The sequence below is a fragment of the Varanus komodoensis genome, unplaced genomic scaffold (genome assembly GCF_004798865.1).
Source record: "Varanus komodoensis strain SLA01 unplaced genomic scaffold, ASM479886v1 scaffold6_2, whole genome shotgun sequence".
Classification (NCBI taxonomy): Eukaryota; Metazoa; Chordata; class Lepidosauria; order Squamata; family Varanidae; genus Varanus; species Varanus komodoensis.
This window is the reverse complement of record NW_025336346.1, coordinates 4,388,902-4,406,814: the sequence shown is the minus strand read 5'-3', so window position 1 is coordinate 4,406,814 and position 17,913 is coordinate 4,388,902. Positions and strand designations below refer to the sequence as shown.

Genomic DNA, 17,913 nt, shown 5'->3' with positions numbered 1-17,913 from the left:
TGGAAGATCCAAGAACTCAAAGGGACAGTCAAACCAAGATTAGGAACACTAAAAGAAAAAAACATACTAACTTATCAGGGGAAAAAAGAAGAGATGGTGGGTGCTATACATGAAAGAACTATACAGAAGACATAAAGAGTGACAGACCTCTTCCAAAAGGAATCCTATGAGGAAGAGCCTCATAGGAAAGCTAAGTGAAAGCTGCTCTGAAAGCTCTTGGAAGGAATATAGAACCTGAAGTAGATACGATTCCAGTAAACTATTTCAAGCTGCAAAAACGAAATAGCCCAAATTGTAACAAGAATATGCCAACAAATATGGAAATCAAAACAATGGTCCACAGACTGGAAACATCCAATATTCTTCCCAATCTCCAAGAAAGGAGACACTAAAGAGTGCAGCAATGATAGGACCATGGGAAGCTCAAAGTGTTGCAAAAGAGATTTTTACACTATATGGAATGAGAATCTTCAAGCTGGATTTCAAAAAGAAAGAGGCACTCAATGAGGGATGTGTAAGAAATTCATTTTGGGGATGGGAATCCACTGATTCCTTTGGCTCAAGCTTCCCAGACTCCAAGCTTTCTTGCAACCAGGAGTGTGACTAGGCACAAACAGTGCTGGTGCCCACATGAACACTGGACAAGCAATGTCTCTCTTCTACTCATGAGACTTGAATTATTTGTTTGTACTGCATGTGCTGCAGAAGATTTCCAGTTTTGCAAGCAGAGTTCCATGAACATTTGTGCACTTCCTGTTGGCTTACCTTGCTTCCTAAGCCAGGTCTCAACACAAGAAGAAGAGCAGTGAAGAGAAGAGCGCTGGATACCAGAAGGACTTTCACACCCCTTGAGATCCTTGAGTTGAGATCCTATTGCAAATATATGCTGACAACTGCAGTGCATCAAACATTCAGAAGGCATTCAGTCTATGTGTTATAGACTACAGTAAAGGCTTTGACCTTGTGAATCATGAGAAGCTATGGATGGTCCTCAAACAACGGGGTGTGTCTCAGTACTTAACTGTCCTGATGCATAATCTTATCATGGACAAGAATACAAAGAAACAGAATTGTTTCCTACAGGCAAAGGCATCAGAAAAGGGTCTATTTTATCTCTCCATCCATTCAATATGTACACAGAACATATAAGGAAAGCTGGACTCATCTCAAAGGAAGAAAGAGTAAAAATTGGCTGAAGATACAGCAATAATTTCAGATTATGCAGATGATACATTACTGACAGAAAGCAGCAATGAATGGAACAACTACTGAAAAAAGTGAAACAAGAAAGTGCAAAAGTAGGAATGCAGCTAAACCTTAAGAAAACAACAATCATGACTACAGAAGAATTACACAACTCTACTGACAACAATGAAGAAATGGAGATTGTGAATGATTATGCATACCCTGGCTCAATTATCAACTCAAATGGAGACTTCAAACAAGAAATTAGAAGACTGACACTTGGAAGGATAGCAATGAAGAAGCTAGTAAAGGTCATTGAATGTAAGACCCTGGAGACCAAGGTCAAGATCATCTATACTATTGTATTCTTCATCACTATTTGGGTGTGAAAGCTAGACAGTGAAGAAACTTTTCCTGGAAGCAAAAATGAAGAAATTGGCACTGTTGTACTTTGAGCACAACATGAGAAGGCAAGAGTCACTGGAAAAGCTGATATCCTAGGGGAAGTTGAAGGGTGAAGAAGACGTCCAAATACGAGATGGATCAATTTCATAAAGGAAGTCACAGACTACTTAGCTGGGCAGTTTACAAGAGCTGAGCAGGGCTGTGAAAGAGAGGACATTTTGAGGACTGCCTTAAGTCAGAGTCGACTTTACAGGACTCAACGAGAGAGACAGCAAGAGAGGGAGGGGGCATGAATACAAATAATATATATAAGGCAGGAGTATTATTTGTGCATGTGCACACACACAGGCTCTATGCCTGCACAAAGCCTCATTCAGGAAATTTATTTAGCTTAGGAATTTAGGCAGAAACCCCTCCCTCACTGTTCTAGTTACACGTGTACTCAACAGGTTCCCACCTATTCATTCAGTTCCCTGATATTGCTGATTGTGGCCTTGCACCTGAAGGAATGAATCAGTATTTATCCTGATATGGATACTAAAATCCATGTGGCCTCATTCCTCAGTTTCAAGATCAGCACTTAACTCTTGGAAAAACTGGTATATTAATAAGTGAGAAAACGTTACCAGCATTTGATAAGCTGAAATCACTGCCAAATAGACAAGAAGCAAAGAACTGTTCAGGCTGTTGCCAAATAAGAACAAAAGAAATTGTAAGGCAGGTGATAGGACATTCAAGAGGATCCAATTTAGTCTGGAATGTGAAGGAAGAAATGGCAGCTCAAATGTGAGCATAAGTTGTTTTTATGACTGATTTCCCTGCAGTAAAGAGGAGCTGGTGGACCCAGAGGCAAAAAGGCCAGTTGAGAAGTCATGGATGAATCCTCCAAGCCATTAGTCAAATAGTCTGATAACAGGGTGTTGTAGCAATCCTTGCAACAAAGAAAGTAAATTTAGCACCAGCAAGAGACAATGGAACACCTCTCTTGCTAGGTTGGGAAGAGGTGCAAACAACACCTGCTGCCGCCTCCAAGGCATGATTAGGAACCCATTCATCTCATATGCTGTCAGCATGAGTGATACCAATAGGAAAGGTGAGAACAATTAGAACACAGTTCACATCTTATGGAAGAGGAATGTTATCCTGTTATGTTGTTAGGAATGTTATGAGCTGGAACTAACTCCTGCCTGACTGCACAACTCCAGACACACTGAATTGTCCTGAGTTGCAAACAGGTCTACAGAGGTAAAGCCCCATCCCTAGAACAAAGAATGCATTATAGCCAGGTAAAAGGACCACTCATACATAAGGTGACTGACTAAAGAAGTCTTGTGCTCATGTTGTTTGCCTTGATGATGTGGACTGCAGTGAGGAAAATGTCTCATCAGATGCACAAGTCCTAAATTTGTGCTGCAAGGTGAGAGAGAGGAATTGATCAGATTTCTATTTGCTTATTGATGTACCATATCAAGGTGTGTTGTCTGTGGTCACCCAAATTTGTCAATCCCAAAGCACCATATGAAAAATCCAAGGGGCTTTTTCATCAACAGTTTCAGATAGTTGATATGGTGATGTCTTTCCACCTACGACCACAAACCCTGTACAGTGGGTGTCCTGCAGTGAGCATCCACACTATTTTTTCCCCTCTAATTTAAATTTTTATTTGATCCTTTTATCCTTGTGTGTATGTGGCTTTTTGTCTGGGAGAACTGGGCGAGTGAGGGGTAGTGCAGGACAGACAAGGTGGGGGACCAAGGTAGGGTCTCTGAAGGGTTCCTAATGGCAGACCAGGAGATGGCCTTGGCGGGAGTCACGGGTGTTGCTGTCCGCTGCGACAGCTGCGGCATGTTCGTCCTTCTCCCCCAGGAGAGGCAGGGATATACTTGCCCTCGGTGCAAGCTGGTGGTCCTGCTAGAGGAAGATTTGAGGTACCTAAGGGCCGAGGGAACGCTCCAGGCCCCCCAGGAGCAGTCCCCCTCCAGACAGAGGGTTGAGGGAGGGGCCACGGGAGGAACAGCTGGGGAGACATGGAGGCATGTCACACACAGGACATGCGCCCATCTCCTGGCACCCATCTGGAGCTGGGAAACAGGTTCCTTCGCTTGGGAAGGCTGGGGCTGATGAGTCCTTGGGGGACCACAAGTGGCAAGGGGGCTGCTGCAGGAGAGGCGAGGGCCAGGCCACGGCCGCCTACCACCACCAGGAAGAGACAGTGGCAGGTGATTGTCATCAGGTTCTCCCTGCTGAGGGGCACTGAGGCGGTGGTGTGCCGCCCCGAACCTTGAGGCGAGGGAGGTTTGTTGTCTGCTGGGCGCATGCATCTTCCATGTGAAAAATAGAGTGGAACGTCTTGTTCACTCCAGGGGTCACCAGCCACTTCTGGTGATCCATGTGGGGACAAATGACATAGCCAGGCAGGTGTGGTCAAGATCACTAGGGACTTCAAGCCCTTGGGGAAGAAACTCAGGGACCTAATGACCCACGTGGCCTTCTCATCAATCTTACTGGTCCGGGGATTTGGGCCAGGCAGGGATAGGAGGGTCGTCAAGGTGAACGACTAGCTTAGGGTGTGGTGCCAGAAGGAACACTTCGGGTTCCTCAACCACGGCACCCGGTTTCTTGCCAATGGACTTCTGGCAAGGGACAGGTTGCACCTCACGAGGATGGGGAAAAGGTCCTTTGGAGATGCTCTAGCAAGCTTCATCTGGAAGACTTTAAACTGACCCCCCAGAAACTTGTCTGCACTGGACAAGTGTGGGGAGAGGATCAGGGCTCTGGGAGCAGGGTTTTAGAGGTACTGCAGGGACTGGCAGGACTCCTACAAAGAGAGTCCAGGTATGAGGGAAGATAGGAGGAAGGAGGAGGCTGGGGACTCCTAAGAAAGGAAGCCATGGAAAGGAATTGAGATGCATGTACACTAATGCTGCTGGGCTGGTTGATCTAAAGGTCACCGATTTGAATCTACACAACGGGGTGAGTTCCCGTTGCTCTGTCCCAGCAACTGCCAACCTTGCAGTTCGAAAGCATGCAAATGCAAGTAGATAAAAAGGTACCACTTTGGTGGGCAGGTAACAGCATTCCGTGCACTTCGGTGTTTAGTCATGCCGGCCACATGACCGTCGAGACTGTCTGAGGACAAACGCTGGCTCCCTCAGCTAGGAAACGGAGATGAGCACCGCCCCCTAGAGTCAGGCATGACTGGACGGAACGTCAAGGGGAAACCTTTACCTTTTACACTAATGCTAGGAGCATGGGTAATAAGCAGGAAGAGCTTGAAGCTCTCCTGGGAATAGGACGGTATGACCTGGTGGGGATCACAGAAACTTGGTGGGATGAAAGGTAAGACTGGAATGTAAACATAGAGGGGTATCACATTTTTAGAAATGACAGGAAGGGAAAGAGGGGTGGGGGCGTAGCTTTATATGTCAGGGAACGGATAGGATGCAGTGAGATAGATTGCAGCACAGATGGGGATTTGGTAGAGGCAGTCTGGGTGAAACTTAGGGGTTTTGACAGGGAAAGAGACCTGACAGTGGGGGGTATGTATTTGCCCTCCAGGTCAACTTGAGATCCTGGATGATGTCCTGACAGACCAGATTCTAAGGATATCTTGGGGGAGAAACACAGTAATTATGGGAGATTTCAATCTCCCAGATATTAGTTGGGAGACTCACTCAGCAGTGACAGGTCACTTCGCTTCCTAGAAGCTATAGAGGGAGGGTTTTTCACACAGAGTCCGAGAGGTGACGGGGGTGGGGGGGCATCCTTGACTTGGTCTGGCAATCCCAAGACTGCATGGGGGCGAAAGTGGAGAAAAAAGGATCTTAATGATGATATTGCCAGTCATCACAGTACCCAGTATGCCAAGATTGTAGGGACTATCGTGAGTAGTACCTGGCCCCAGTCCAACAATGGATATTGGGATGGAGTGCACCTGTCATATCTTTCATCTCTCTGTGAAAGTGGCAGGGAAGAAGGAAGAGGCAGTGGACACAATGAACTCTGATGGCAAAGTCCTGCTGGAGATGACCCCACAGAACTCACATTTCAGTCTTGAGATGGGAAAGGGTCCTGGATGTCTCACCTCAATGCCAAAGTTATTGGTATCAAATTGGGGACTTTATAAGAGGTGAAGGAGCCAGGATCCTTGCAGGGTGCTGGAAAGATATGGCTTTGGGGATCCTTTTTCTACTACTACTTCAGCTTCAGTGTTCTGGTCTTCTCCCAGTAGCCTTTTAGCCAAAGACCAAGCTAAAGAATGACCCAGAGTCATTTTTGCTGAACCATACTTATTTGTTATGGAAGCAAAACTTATCCTTCTGTAAGTACCTTGAAGGATCTCTTCTTGCTCGTACCAGAATGTAGAACATGGAATAATCAGCTCAAGTTGCAACAACCTAGATTCATGCTAGATATTGGGAAAAGTTTCCTCACAGTCAGAGCAATACAACAGTGGAGCCAGTTGCCTAGAGAGATTGTGGACTCTTCCACACTGGACATTCAAAAAGAAACTGGACAGCCATCTGAGTGGGATGGGGTAAACTGGTGTTCTGCAACAGCAGGGAGTTGGACCCAATGGCCTTCATGGCCCCTTCCCACTCTACTATTCTATGATTCTATGATAAGGACCCAAGGTACTGTCTTACAATAAGATCAGTTGTGAACTATCTATAGTTTCATTCTATGTCCCTAACCAGTCCTAATGAGAGCTCATGACTGAGTTCCTCAATACTCTGCAGGGATTTGCTATAGGGTAACAGGAGGTGGTATACATTAGATTAACATCCGGACATTACTTCTCAACTGTTGTGTCTTAGAAAATTACTGAAAGTATACAGAAAGGGATTCTTGGATGTTTGGAAGGAAAGAAATAAAACTGTAAGGAACTACAGTTTCTTTTCCCCAGGCATCACACTTATTCATATATTGACTACATTTATATCAAGATCATTGCTACACATGCTTTGTTACACTGAGATTTGTTTAATATTGTTTAATACTGCAATTGGGCCGACCCTAGAGTGACATAATACATATTAACATATTCAGACCTAGAGGTTAAATGCTTCCTTACTGCCCAACTAATCTCTACTGGATTAATGCTAATATTAAAAATATCTTTCGTGGAAATGCCCAGCCAGGGGGTTCTAATGTTTTATTATGTGACATTCTAGGATAGTCCTGAGGTGGCTTTTTATGCAAAGTTATTTCGTATCAGTCAAACAAACAACCCCCCAAAATGTTGTGCTAGGGAACAAATACTGACAGACATCAAAAGCCTGTTGTATGAACAGAAGAGATCAGGTAACCCTAAAACATAAGCATGAACATCAAAAAGAGCTGAACTATGAACTCTGGATATGGCTGTTCAGACTTTTGTAATCTAATGCAAGTGTCAGTACAGGTTGGGGGAGCTGGGAGTCCTGCTTTCAGCCAGAATGCTCAAAAGGAAAAAGGACTAGAAATGACATTCTTGCAGAAGAATGAAATGTGGAGACAAAACAAGAGACTTACTAGATGTTCTATTCTGAGCTTTATAGCTGAGACCTTTACATCCCTGATAAGGGAGAGATAAAGGGCTTATTGTGCTCCCTGGGACGTGAAAAAAAAATCTTCCAATCCCTATTTCAAAGGAGGAGATAAATGGTGTAATCCAAAACATAAGCCTGGGAAATCCCTTGGAGCTGAAGGCTTCACAGGGGAATTATTCAAATCATTTCATGAAGACCTGTTGCCATATTTTAAACTTCTTTTGAATACTGTTTTAGATATGAATGAGACCCTAGGCACATGAAGGAGGAGCAGAGTGACAATACTGTGCAAACCTGGCAAATATCCCCAGTTAATGATTCACAGATTCATAGAATTCTAGAATTGGAAGGGGCCAAGAATAACTCCCTGCTTAATGCAGGACCACACATTAAAGCATCCCTGACAGATAGCTATCCAACTGCTTCTTGAATGCCTCCAGTGTGGAGGAGCCCACAACCTCTCTCCATTGCTGGTTGCTCTAACAGTCAGGTAATTTTTCCTGATATCTAGAACAAATTTGACTTCCTGTATCTTAAGCTCATTATTCCATCTGCTGTGATGACTGAGAAGAGATTCTGGCCCTCTTCTGTGTGACAGCCTTTCAAGTATTTGAAAAGTGCTATCCTGTCTCCCCTCAATCTGCTCTTCCCAATGCTAAACATGCTCAGCTCTTTCAACCTCTCTTCATAGGGCTTTGTTTCCAGGCCCTGGATCAACTTCACTGCCCTCCTCTAAATTTTTTTCAGTTTGTTTGCATCTTTCTTGGAAGTGTGGTGCCCAGAACTGGCCTAATTAGTGCTGAACAGAAGGGAACCAGTACCTCATGTGATTTGGAAGCTATACTTCAATTAATACAGCCCAATATAGCATTAGGGGTTTTTTTTTTTTTTTGTTTTTTGCAGCCACATCACATTGTTGGCTCATAGTTGCCTTGTTATCTACAACAATTCCAAGATCCTTCTCACTTGCAGAATTGCTGAGTCAAGTATATTCCCCATTTTGTAATTGTGCATTTGATTCCCTTTTCTAGGTTTAGAACTTGGCATTTGTCCATATTGATTTTTATACCCAATTTTGTGTCATCTGCCAATCTGATCAGTATTCCCTGCACGTCTTCATCATCTACATCATTAAGAAAACTGTTAAAGAGTACTGGGCCCAGGATTGAGACTTGTGATACCCCTCGTTACCTTTCCTCAATTCGAAAAAGTGCCATTGAGAAGCACTTGCTGAATCTGATGCTGTAGCCAATTGTGGATCCACCTGATAGTTGTTCCATCAAATCCAATTTAAGTCTGACTGCTGATTAATGGACTCATAACATCAAATCTCCCTCAATCAAGACACAAAGATTTCAGAGATCAGAGTGTTTTGATCAGAGATTTGGATTCATTTACCACTGAATATATCCATCTTAATTTAACAGGCTGTATGTTCGTCTGGCATACAAGTACGCTATATGGAGGATGTCCAATGTAATCAAGATGCTCAGTTTAATATATCAATATCCTTTTTGTCACTTGATGCCCTTTAAGGCTTTTGATTGCTTGGAGTGGCCATATATTAATGAATTAACTATCTAGAGCATTTGGAAAATCCATTTTCATGGGAATAGGGTAACTGTATAAAACTTTGGAGGTCTTCATTTATACCAAAAGAATAGACTCCCTGCTGGTACTATTGCACAAGGACACAAAACAAGGATAATCTATTTCCCCTATTTTGTTTTTTTTTCTGATGAAACTGTTACTGAACCCATATAATTAGCAGAGCAAACATATTACTATTAGGGATCAAAACCATCTGATAAATCTGTAAGCAGATGGTGTGCTGTTATGACTTTCAAATGTGGAAAAGGTTTTGCTGGCACCTGTAGAAATTGTGTCAAAATTTAAAAGCCATTCTGGATTCCAAATCAAGTATAGTAAGTCAGTTCTATGATGTCTAACTGTGGAATGGAAAAATACAAGCTCATTATAGACGATTTGTGAACATTCATACATGCTATATCAAGGCATAGTAATACCTAAATATACCTTCCAACTGACAATATGGAACCATAGAAATTAAAGGCATTAAAACAAGAATTCTGTAAGTGGCTGAAATTCAACTTCTCTTAACTAAGCTGAGCAGTATCTTACAAAGTGCTGCTATTGCCCAAATAATCTTTCTTGTTTCAAATTATTTCAATACAACCCTCAGAGGCAATATTTTAGAAGTGGAAAAAGAAGGTGGAAGGATGTATTAGTAAGGGCAAGTGCAGCAAGATATCAGAAGTAGGTTGGGTGGTTAATACCAGATCTGAAATGAAGCATTAAAATAATCTTAATATGTATTTCATGGCATTCCAGTTTTGCTACCTTATTCCCATCATTTTAGGGATGAGATTGTTTCATGGATAACACTGGAAGTCCCTTGAAACATTCCCCAACATGTAGAACTCCCATTTATGGATCTTTCCAATAAAATAATAAATGAAGTAGAAATTCCATTTTCACAGCCATGCTACAAATATGGAGCCTCCAGTCTAAGGTCACTGTACCCCTATGTCACTATCATCCAGCATTCTGGGGCCTGCACAAACACTCCCAATATAGCTTATGGGGGGAGGGAGTTTATTGGAGGGACAACTGCTATGGCAACTTTAGAGCAGGGTTTCTCTCAAGGAAGAGCTGAAGCAGACACAAGATCTAGGACAGCTCATTCACAAAAGTTGTATTCTAAATGGGTCCCCAAGGAGATTAAGATTTTTGCATGTCCAGTAATGATGCTTTGAAAGAGCTGGTATCATCTATATATGGATGACTACTGCAGAATACTTTTGAAATTCCTATGAGAAATAGACCCTAATATGCAGCTGTTAAGAGCCTCAAATGGAAACAGCTTTGGATATCCCCTCTTCTTAAAACCATTTTGGCACAAATCAAAGAAACATTTTTAAGAACTGTGCATAGATGGCATTTTACTGCTAACAAAATGTCCATAATTAGCATGTGGTTTTCTCTGCTATGCTGGAGGGGTTGCAAACTCAGAAAAATGATAATATAGCCATGGCTATAATTTCCAGTGGTTCTTGAATATTGGTGGGCTACATCGTATTTTAGGTGAAATAACAAATCAAAATCTATGGATTTTTCCTTGAGAATACTTGACACCAATGGAGTTTGGTTGAGGGTCAATAAAGAGAAAGCCTGCATCTTTCACCTGCACTCTACAGATACTTTACAAACTCTTAGAATTTGGAGCCATGGTGCATGAGGCTTTCCAAGACGGTTGAACTATCTGGAATAAGGTTGAAAGGAATGGAATGGCAACTCCCATTGAAGTCTCAGATAGCACTACACTGAAGACAAGATCCTGTACCTTCTATAGTGGTTGTTGCATCTCCAGGCTCAACAAATGCACCATTCCCTGAATCTGGTCACAGAAATAGCCAGATCCTCTGATAGGGATATGCATTCATGTGTTCCTACTGCATTATCATTCAGAAATGAAACTGATGGTGCAATGCAACAGCAAAATGAAGAATAAGGACAGTCTTTGGCAGCAGATAAGGGTGAAGAATGCAGATTACGGTTGGTGGTGCCAGGTGGTCAGATATGCCAGATTGAAGTGGTCAAGCTAAGGCAGGGGTTGGACAATCACTGAATTGGAGGAGCATGCTAAGGTGCTGATGGTGCCATGAATTGTGAGGGAGAAGGACATGAAAAAACACTGTCTTCCAGTAATGGCTTTGCAAATGATGTGTCATTTTGGGCTGATATAGAAGCTCTGACGAAGTGACAGGGATTGTAGTGATATTCTCAATTTCAAATCAAGCTTCAGTCATTGCAATGGTAAGAGTGACAGGAAGGCAAAGACCTATCCCTATCTGGCAACGAGCCTGGTCTTCCTAATCTGGTAGTCCTAAATGGTAGTCCCTGTCATCCAGCTGAAATTGTCATGGAGATGATGGAAGCAATTGTGACACTGAGCAAGGTGCTAGTCACCAGCAAGACCACCCTTGCAACTGTGTCTCACTTCTAACATGGGGATGGATCTAAAATATTGTCCTCAGATGCAGAAGTTACTGTTATCAAATCTGGAACCAATATCAAATATTGTAATGTAGCAACTGGATCAGGATTAGCAGAGGAGCTAACATTAGCACTGAATGTGCTAATTCTTTTTCTGTATGAAGAAGGCTTCAATGTTCTGGTCTTTTAAGATCATTTCCTGCCAGAGAGAAATATAGTCAGAGGAGTAGACTTGGGTTCTGCCACCCTGGAGGCAGAAGAAGTGAGAAGACATGATAGTGAGTGTCATGAGCCCAGCTCTTCCCTTGTTGCCCTTGGGCTTCAAAACACCAGGCAGCCTCATTGCAAGCATATTTTTTAATTGGCACTTCACATTTACAAGACAAAGTAACTGTAAAAACCCTCTAGTAAGCTGGAAGCTACAACTCTGCACATGTCAAGAATGATAGTTGAACCCAACCTAGCAATTCCTCCCCAGAACCCTTTCCTTTCAGTAACTCTGGGGCTCTACCCTCAAGGTGGTTCCTGCTGTTGAAAAGCCAGCTGGAAGGAGTGGCATAAACCCTCTAACTGGGCAGCTTGTATCTCCCAACCCCTTGTCATCAAGACCAGGTAAGACAATGGCTCTTCTCCTCCTCTCCTCTTACCACCCTCATCCCTTCCCAAACATTCCCACTCACCTGGCTGGCCTAGGAATCTGTGGGCAGTGACCTTGAGGATGCTCCAAAGGTCTAACACCCATCTCCGTCTCAAGTTCCCATTCCTCTTCAGAATCCCAGTCCTGCTTACCCTGGGATACCTGCCAAGAGTGGTGGATTGGCTCCACTCAGTTCAGTGAGGGTGGCTGAGTTGTTACAAGTAAAATGTTCAAGTGACAGGCACTGAGTGGATGCCACTGGGGGGTGAGGTTCCTCAACAGCCCCTAATGCTCTTTTCCAGTAATTGCTTTTAAGCCATCTAGCTGAATTTTATGTGAGTACAGCTGCCTACAATGTGACCTTCACCCAATCAAAACACACAAAGAAACTGAATGTCCGTTGGTGGTAGCTTGCTTTCACAGTTGACATAATTTCTAAAGAAAGCCTAAAGAACAAAAAAGCTGTCTGTGAGGCTACACAGAAACATAAGAAGTAGGAAAAGCAAAAAGAGAGGGAGGGAGGGAGAGAGGGAGGAAAAGCCTCAGTAAATGTAATGCTGTTTGCACTGAGTAAAAGACGCCTCAGCAGTCAAATAGGAACTGAAGCAACGGAAAGAAGCCTGCTTGGGCCATTCTCATTACAGCAAGGCAGGGTGATCCTGCCAAAAATTCTTCAGCTAGAGAGACTTCCCATACGGGGCTCCATGCAAGCACAGAGCCTCTGTGATACACAAAGACCACAAAGAGAAATATTAGGGCTGATACCTACCTAGTTGGTTTTCTGAGCTTAATCTGACTCCTAAACTTTCACATAGAGGCATGACTACAGCTACTCTCTGGTAGGGCAAAAGCACATTATATGTACAGAGGAAGCCTCTTCTCCAGCCAGAGCAAAGGAAAAAGTCCCAGTTCATATCCAACAGGGGTGGCCAGACTTGCTCAACAGAAGAGCCACATATAGTAAATGCCAGATGTCTGAGAACCGCAAGTGGGTGCCCACAGGTGGCAGCAGCAGGCAGTGGAGGTGGGGACCAAGTGACAAGTGGATTCATGCAGGCGCCCCTGGTGGCAACTGACAAAATAAACTCAAAGAACTTCATGTGGCTCCTGAGTCTCATTTTGGTCACCCCTGATATAGAATGTCGGTGTCCCCAAGAAGGCAGGGGAGGGGAGAGACACTCCAAGAGGAGCTGGCCAGGAACAGGGAGCTGTGCCACCCTGGATCTGCCTCCTGGGTGCAGCCTTGGAGACCAAACCCATTTTCTTGTGGTTGCTGGTTGAGGAACAGATGCCAAAGGGCAACACCCATTCGTGCTCCATTTGGGAACTGTTTGGGCTACCTTGCAGTGTCATGGTGGAAATATTAAGGCAGGGCTATGTGGCTGTGTTCTTTCCAATGGGCTTCGGGTTTAATGTGCGTGTGTGTGTGTGTGGGGGGCATTACAGCTGTATTTTATTATTGTTGATACTATTACATGATGTATTATATTACTGTACCAAGTTTTTGTTTGATCCTGAATTACTTACCTATAATGTACCTGTTTTATTAATATTGTATTTGCTTGAATATATTATTATATTTGTATAGAAATGTATTTCTTGCTCTATTGTAAACTGCCCAGAAAGCCCTATACAGGGGCTATAGGATGGGATGAAAATGTAGTATCATAGGAGATATGAGCCTTGGTAATAAAAATACATTCTGAATATAATCATGTTCCAGGTTTTCTTCAAGAAGCCAGAGCCTTACATCTACTTGAAAGCATAGAGAAATGGACCAAGCCAAGATCATAACTCAGCCAATTAGGACATAAAGCGGAACAGCAACTGGCTTGGGAAAAAAAGTTAGCTTTAAAGTCTAAGGTACACTACAGCCTGGTCTAAATGCAGGTGCATGTAAACAAGTTAGATGATGCAATTTATTATTTCTGGATGAAAGAAAATTGATGCTTACTCTGCCTATCAGCTCACTATTTACATAGTATGATGGATACAAACAGTTATCCAAAATAGCAAAGTTGTTGTAATTTCATCACAAGTTATATCTTGAATGGGAGCAGGATAATGGACTGGATGACGCCCAACCAAACTCAAATCAGACAGGATGCAGGTATTCTTCACAAGTGGTTAACCTGCCTGGCTAAGGAGTCATGAACAGTTGAAGGTATCTTAGAAAAGGCTGGGATGGTCTTAGATCCATCTTTGCTACTTTGTACCCAGATGCCAGCTGTGACCCTAACTCATGGGTCCTCAAACTATGGCCCACGAGCTGGATCCGGCCTGCCATGCTGATTTATCTGGCCCACCTCAGAGCTTTTGGACTCGCTTGGAGAAAATGATTTCCAAATGAGTCCAAAAGCTCTGAGCCAGCGTAGGTGTACTCAGTGGGGAGATGGCCACAATTGCGCCTGCCTTCCCTGCACAAGCATGCCTGCAATTGCATCCATCTCCCCCTGAGCGCTCCCACGATTGCGCCTATTTCCCCGCCAGCACGATCGCGCCCATCTTCTCCCTCCAGCATGATCGTGGACATTGTAGCTATATCCCTTGAATATGGACATGCTCTTCCCTACCTCATCTTGGGCTTCTGCTGCAGACCAAACGAGTGGAGCAAGCATTTTAAAATTATTGTCAAAATTTTTAATTAATTTTTAATTAATTTTAATTTTAATGTGCAGTATGCATAGGAATTCATTCATATTTTTTTTCAAACTATAGTCCGGTCTCCCAACAGTCTGAGGGACAGTGAACTGGCCCCCTGTTTAAAAAGTTTGAGGACCCTGCCCTAACTGAACAGAGATTGTCTGGCAATAGTTACCTGCAGTATGGTAATCTTCCAGTTGGATTACTGTAGCCTATGATAGATGGGTTTTTCCTCAAAGATAGTTTGGACAGTTTAGTTATTTCAAGATAGACCTGCTATATTCATTGACGAACCAGGACTGGCCTATATGTGTTATGAGTGCTTCTAAAGCTGCAGTGCCTTCTAGTCCATTTGGACCCTAGTTCTAGATTTTTATACCTATTTCATCTATTTATATTTGCATGCTTGTATTGCATTGCATTGCATATTTTGAAATATTTCTATTGTACTTTTATTGCTTGTATGGTATTTTAGTTTTTAATTGTTTGTAGTCTGCTCAAAGAACATATATAATGAACAAATGTATTATAGTTGCTGTTTATTAAATAGACAACTGCCAAGGATTGGGTTTGGGGGCTGTTTTTGATTATTTATTGCAGAAATCCTTCACATTTGGGTAGGAAAAGTATTTTTATCCAGACTAGCTGCAATGATAATTATGAAGGTGTTTTGCCTTCAGTACCTTAGAAAACCTCAAGTTTGGTATGTCTGGAAGTTTTCTAAGGTACAGAAGGCAAAACTAGAGGTATTCCTGTACTCCACTTATAACATATTATACTCTGGAAAGTTAATAAAATCCTCAAATCATTCATTCACTACATTTCATTATCAAACAATAGTCAAAACTCTTTGGCCAGTTTACAAAGATTAAAACCTTTAAAATACCAAATCACACATAATATAGCAACTGTTGACATACAAACCTAAGAACAGACAAATACATACATGGAAAATCTAAACAATTTTAAAGATAAGAAATCCCAGGACTCAAGTATTTGACCTAGTGCTGAAAAGAACAGTTGGCACTAGATTGACCTCATTGGTGAAATCATTCCATAATTGGGAGGAGAGAGTACAACTGAAAATGCCCTCTCCCTTAATGCCACCTTCCATGCTTCCTTTGGAGAGGATGGAAGGGCTTCCTCCTGCAGAAAGGCCTTATGTAATGAACATAGTATGTGGCTAGGTTCATGGTAGTAATGATGTAGTATATAGATTCTGTCTTAAAGCAGAAGCTGCAATTAACAAACCTTCTATATTGACAAGATTTTTTTTATCATTCTATAAGATGGTATTGTATAAAGCTGCAGTATACTCCTGATCTAGGATAACCTTGCATAATCTATTACTAATATTTTCAAACACAATCGAAGTTTTTAAGATACAGACACTCAGTATACAGACATTCAAATTATAGTATTTAAAAGTGTAATTGAGGTCAAGATGTTTAAATTAACCATAAAGATTTTAAGGATGACAAATTTATTAGAGGCAATGAAAATGACCATTTCATAAATGTTGTTAACATATAATAAATTGAATGTGATAACATTCAAAGAAAGGTCAATGCACAGAAGTTGGTCTTTGATAATACTTTCAGCATTCCCATATCAGTGACAAAACTGTTTAACTATTACATTGGCTACTACTTATAAGTAATCTAATTCTTATTTTCAATGCACCTACCACATATAACTGTTTCCAGAGGACAGACCATTCCTGGAGTGTTGTGGTAACTTCAGTTATAACAGAGTCTTCAAGTGGAACAACTGTTTCATACTGCCTGTAAATTTTACAAAAGCTTCCATGAAAATTTTGTAATGGTGATAAGACACTTTGAAAAGAAGTACTACAAAATAATTGATTTAATCTTTCCCTAGTTCAAAATACACACACTTAAAGAAAAACTTCGTAAGGAGTCATTTGCCAGATCACATAATGCAGAACATATAAATGAGGGCAAAGCATAGTGCATTTCTAACCATCTTGCCTTGCTGTTGTAGTTTAACTACACAAGTCCACCTTGATGGCAATTTTAATTCTGCCTTTTTACACCCATGCTTTTTAACAGCTACATAAAACTACTGGCGAAGTTAGCAAGAGGTTTGGACTACAGTGTCATCAGAATGCAGATGGCACAGAATTCTACTTCTATTTATACAAGGGAGACTATGGTAGTCTTGACATGAATGAAAATGAACAAAGTTTAATTCAGACATGAAATAAGTACTGTGAGTAGGAAAGTCAATTTATGTATTCATTCATTCATTCATTACACTTTTGCATCACCAATAATTTCTGTTTTAAATATATACTCTGGGCATTTTTTTGCAAATAAATGGCACCCAAAGCAGCTAACCGAAGTTCCTTAAGCTGTGTACAATATAAAATACAAAGTAGCAATAAAAGAAAGTCATACGAAATCAAAACTTTCCTTTTAAAAAGCATGCAATAAAACTAAAAGTAATGCCAGCAACAGGTTAAAAATAGTATGAAGATGTACACGCACTAGAAACACTTCCTAAAATGCTTGGAAATAGATCTTTACCTAGTGCTGAAATGACCATAACATAACAGACAAGACTCTCAGAGGCGGGCATTCGACAGATTATGAGCCCCATGGAAAAAGCCCTCTTTTAGCCAGTGGTGCAGTTTCTGTTGGACCTCAAGGCAAAAGTCCAAATCTTCAGCTCAAGAGAAGGGTCCCCAAATGCTGCACAGCAGAAGTATCACTTTAAGAAACTTCCCAGTCAGCCTCACTAAGCATGAGCTTACTCATTCAATGAGAACAGAGGCTCTGCCTCTGCTGCTTTTGCTTTTTGTTCCTGTGAAACTAAATCCATAAAACTGAATCCATTCTGTTTCAGGCTTCAGCTATATTACCCACAAAGATTTCAACTGCAGCGCAGGCTTTGTATGGAGGAGTCCCCTGCTACACCTTTTGGGGATTACAGGAGGGGAGCCGGCTAGAGCCAGGGGTCAAACTAGATGGCCTGGGAGCCTAGATGGCCTGCTTCACTTTGTTTCTATGTCTGTTTAGATTATCTTCCCGTTTCTATCTGTCTTCTTAAAGTCATTTGTTCTCCATGGAATGAGTTGTTGCTGAAATAGGACAATGTGAGACCAAAAGAGTTCGTTCGTTCGTTCGTTCGTTCGTTCATTCATTTATTTATTTAAAACATTTCTATGCCGCCTCGGGGCAGCTCACAACATAAAATTAAAATATAATACATTCAAAATATAAAACAAATTAACAATATAAAATAAGTCGCCCTGGCCAGATAAAATAAGCAAATAATATTGTCTAGCTGTGTGATTTCCCTTTCCCCCTTTGCATGTTTTGTTCTTCAATTTCTCTATTTCTGGTATGGTAGCTCACTGTTGATCCTCGCTTGACAACATTTGTTCTCTCTTTATTAACCTAGTGCTCAAACTAGCCACCAGTTCCTCCACTGCTTATAGAAAGGTATGGGATGAAAACCAGATATAAAGTC

General features: G+C 41.9%; 1 protein-coding gene across 1 annotated transcript in view; it reads right to left on the bottom strand.

Moving 5' to 3' along the window:
- The window catches only part of DOCK3 (dedicator of cytokinesis 3), a 283,802-nt gene that overhangs the window by 218,593 nt on the left and 47,296 nt on the right, over window positions 1-17,913 (bottom strand). Inside the window, exon 5 of the mRNA XM_044451471.1 lies at window positions 16,106-16,202. Coding sequence (XP_044307406.1) covers window positions 16,106-16,202 — 97 coding nt within the window. The remainder of the gene's footprint in view (window positions 1-16,105; window positions 16,203-17,913) is intronic.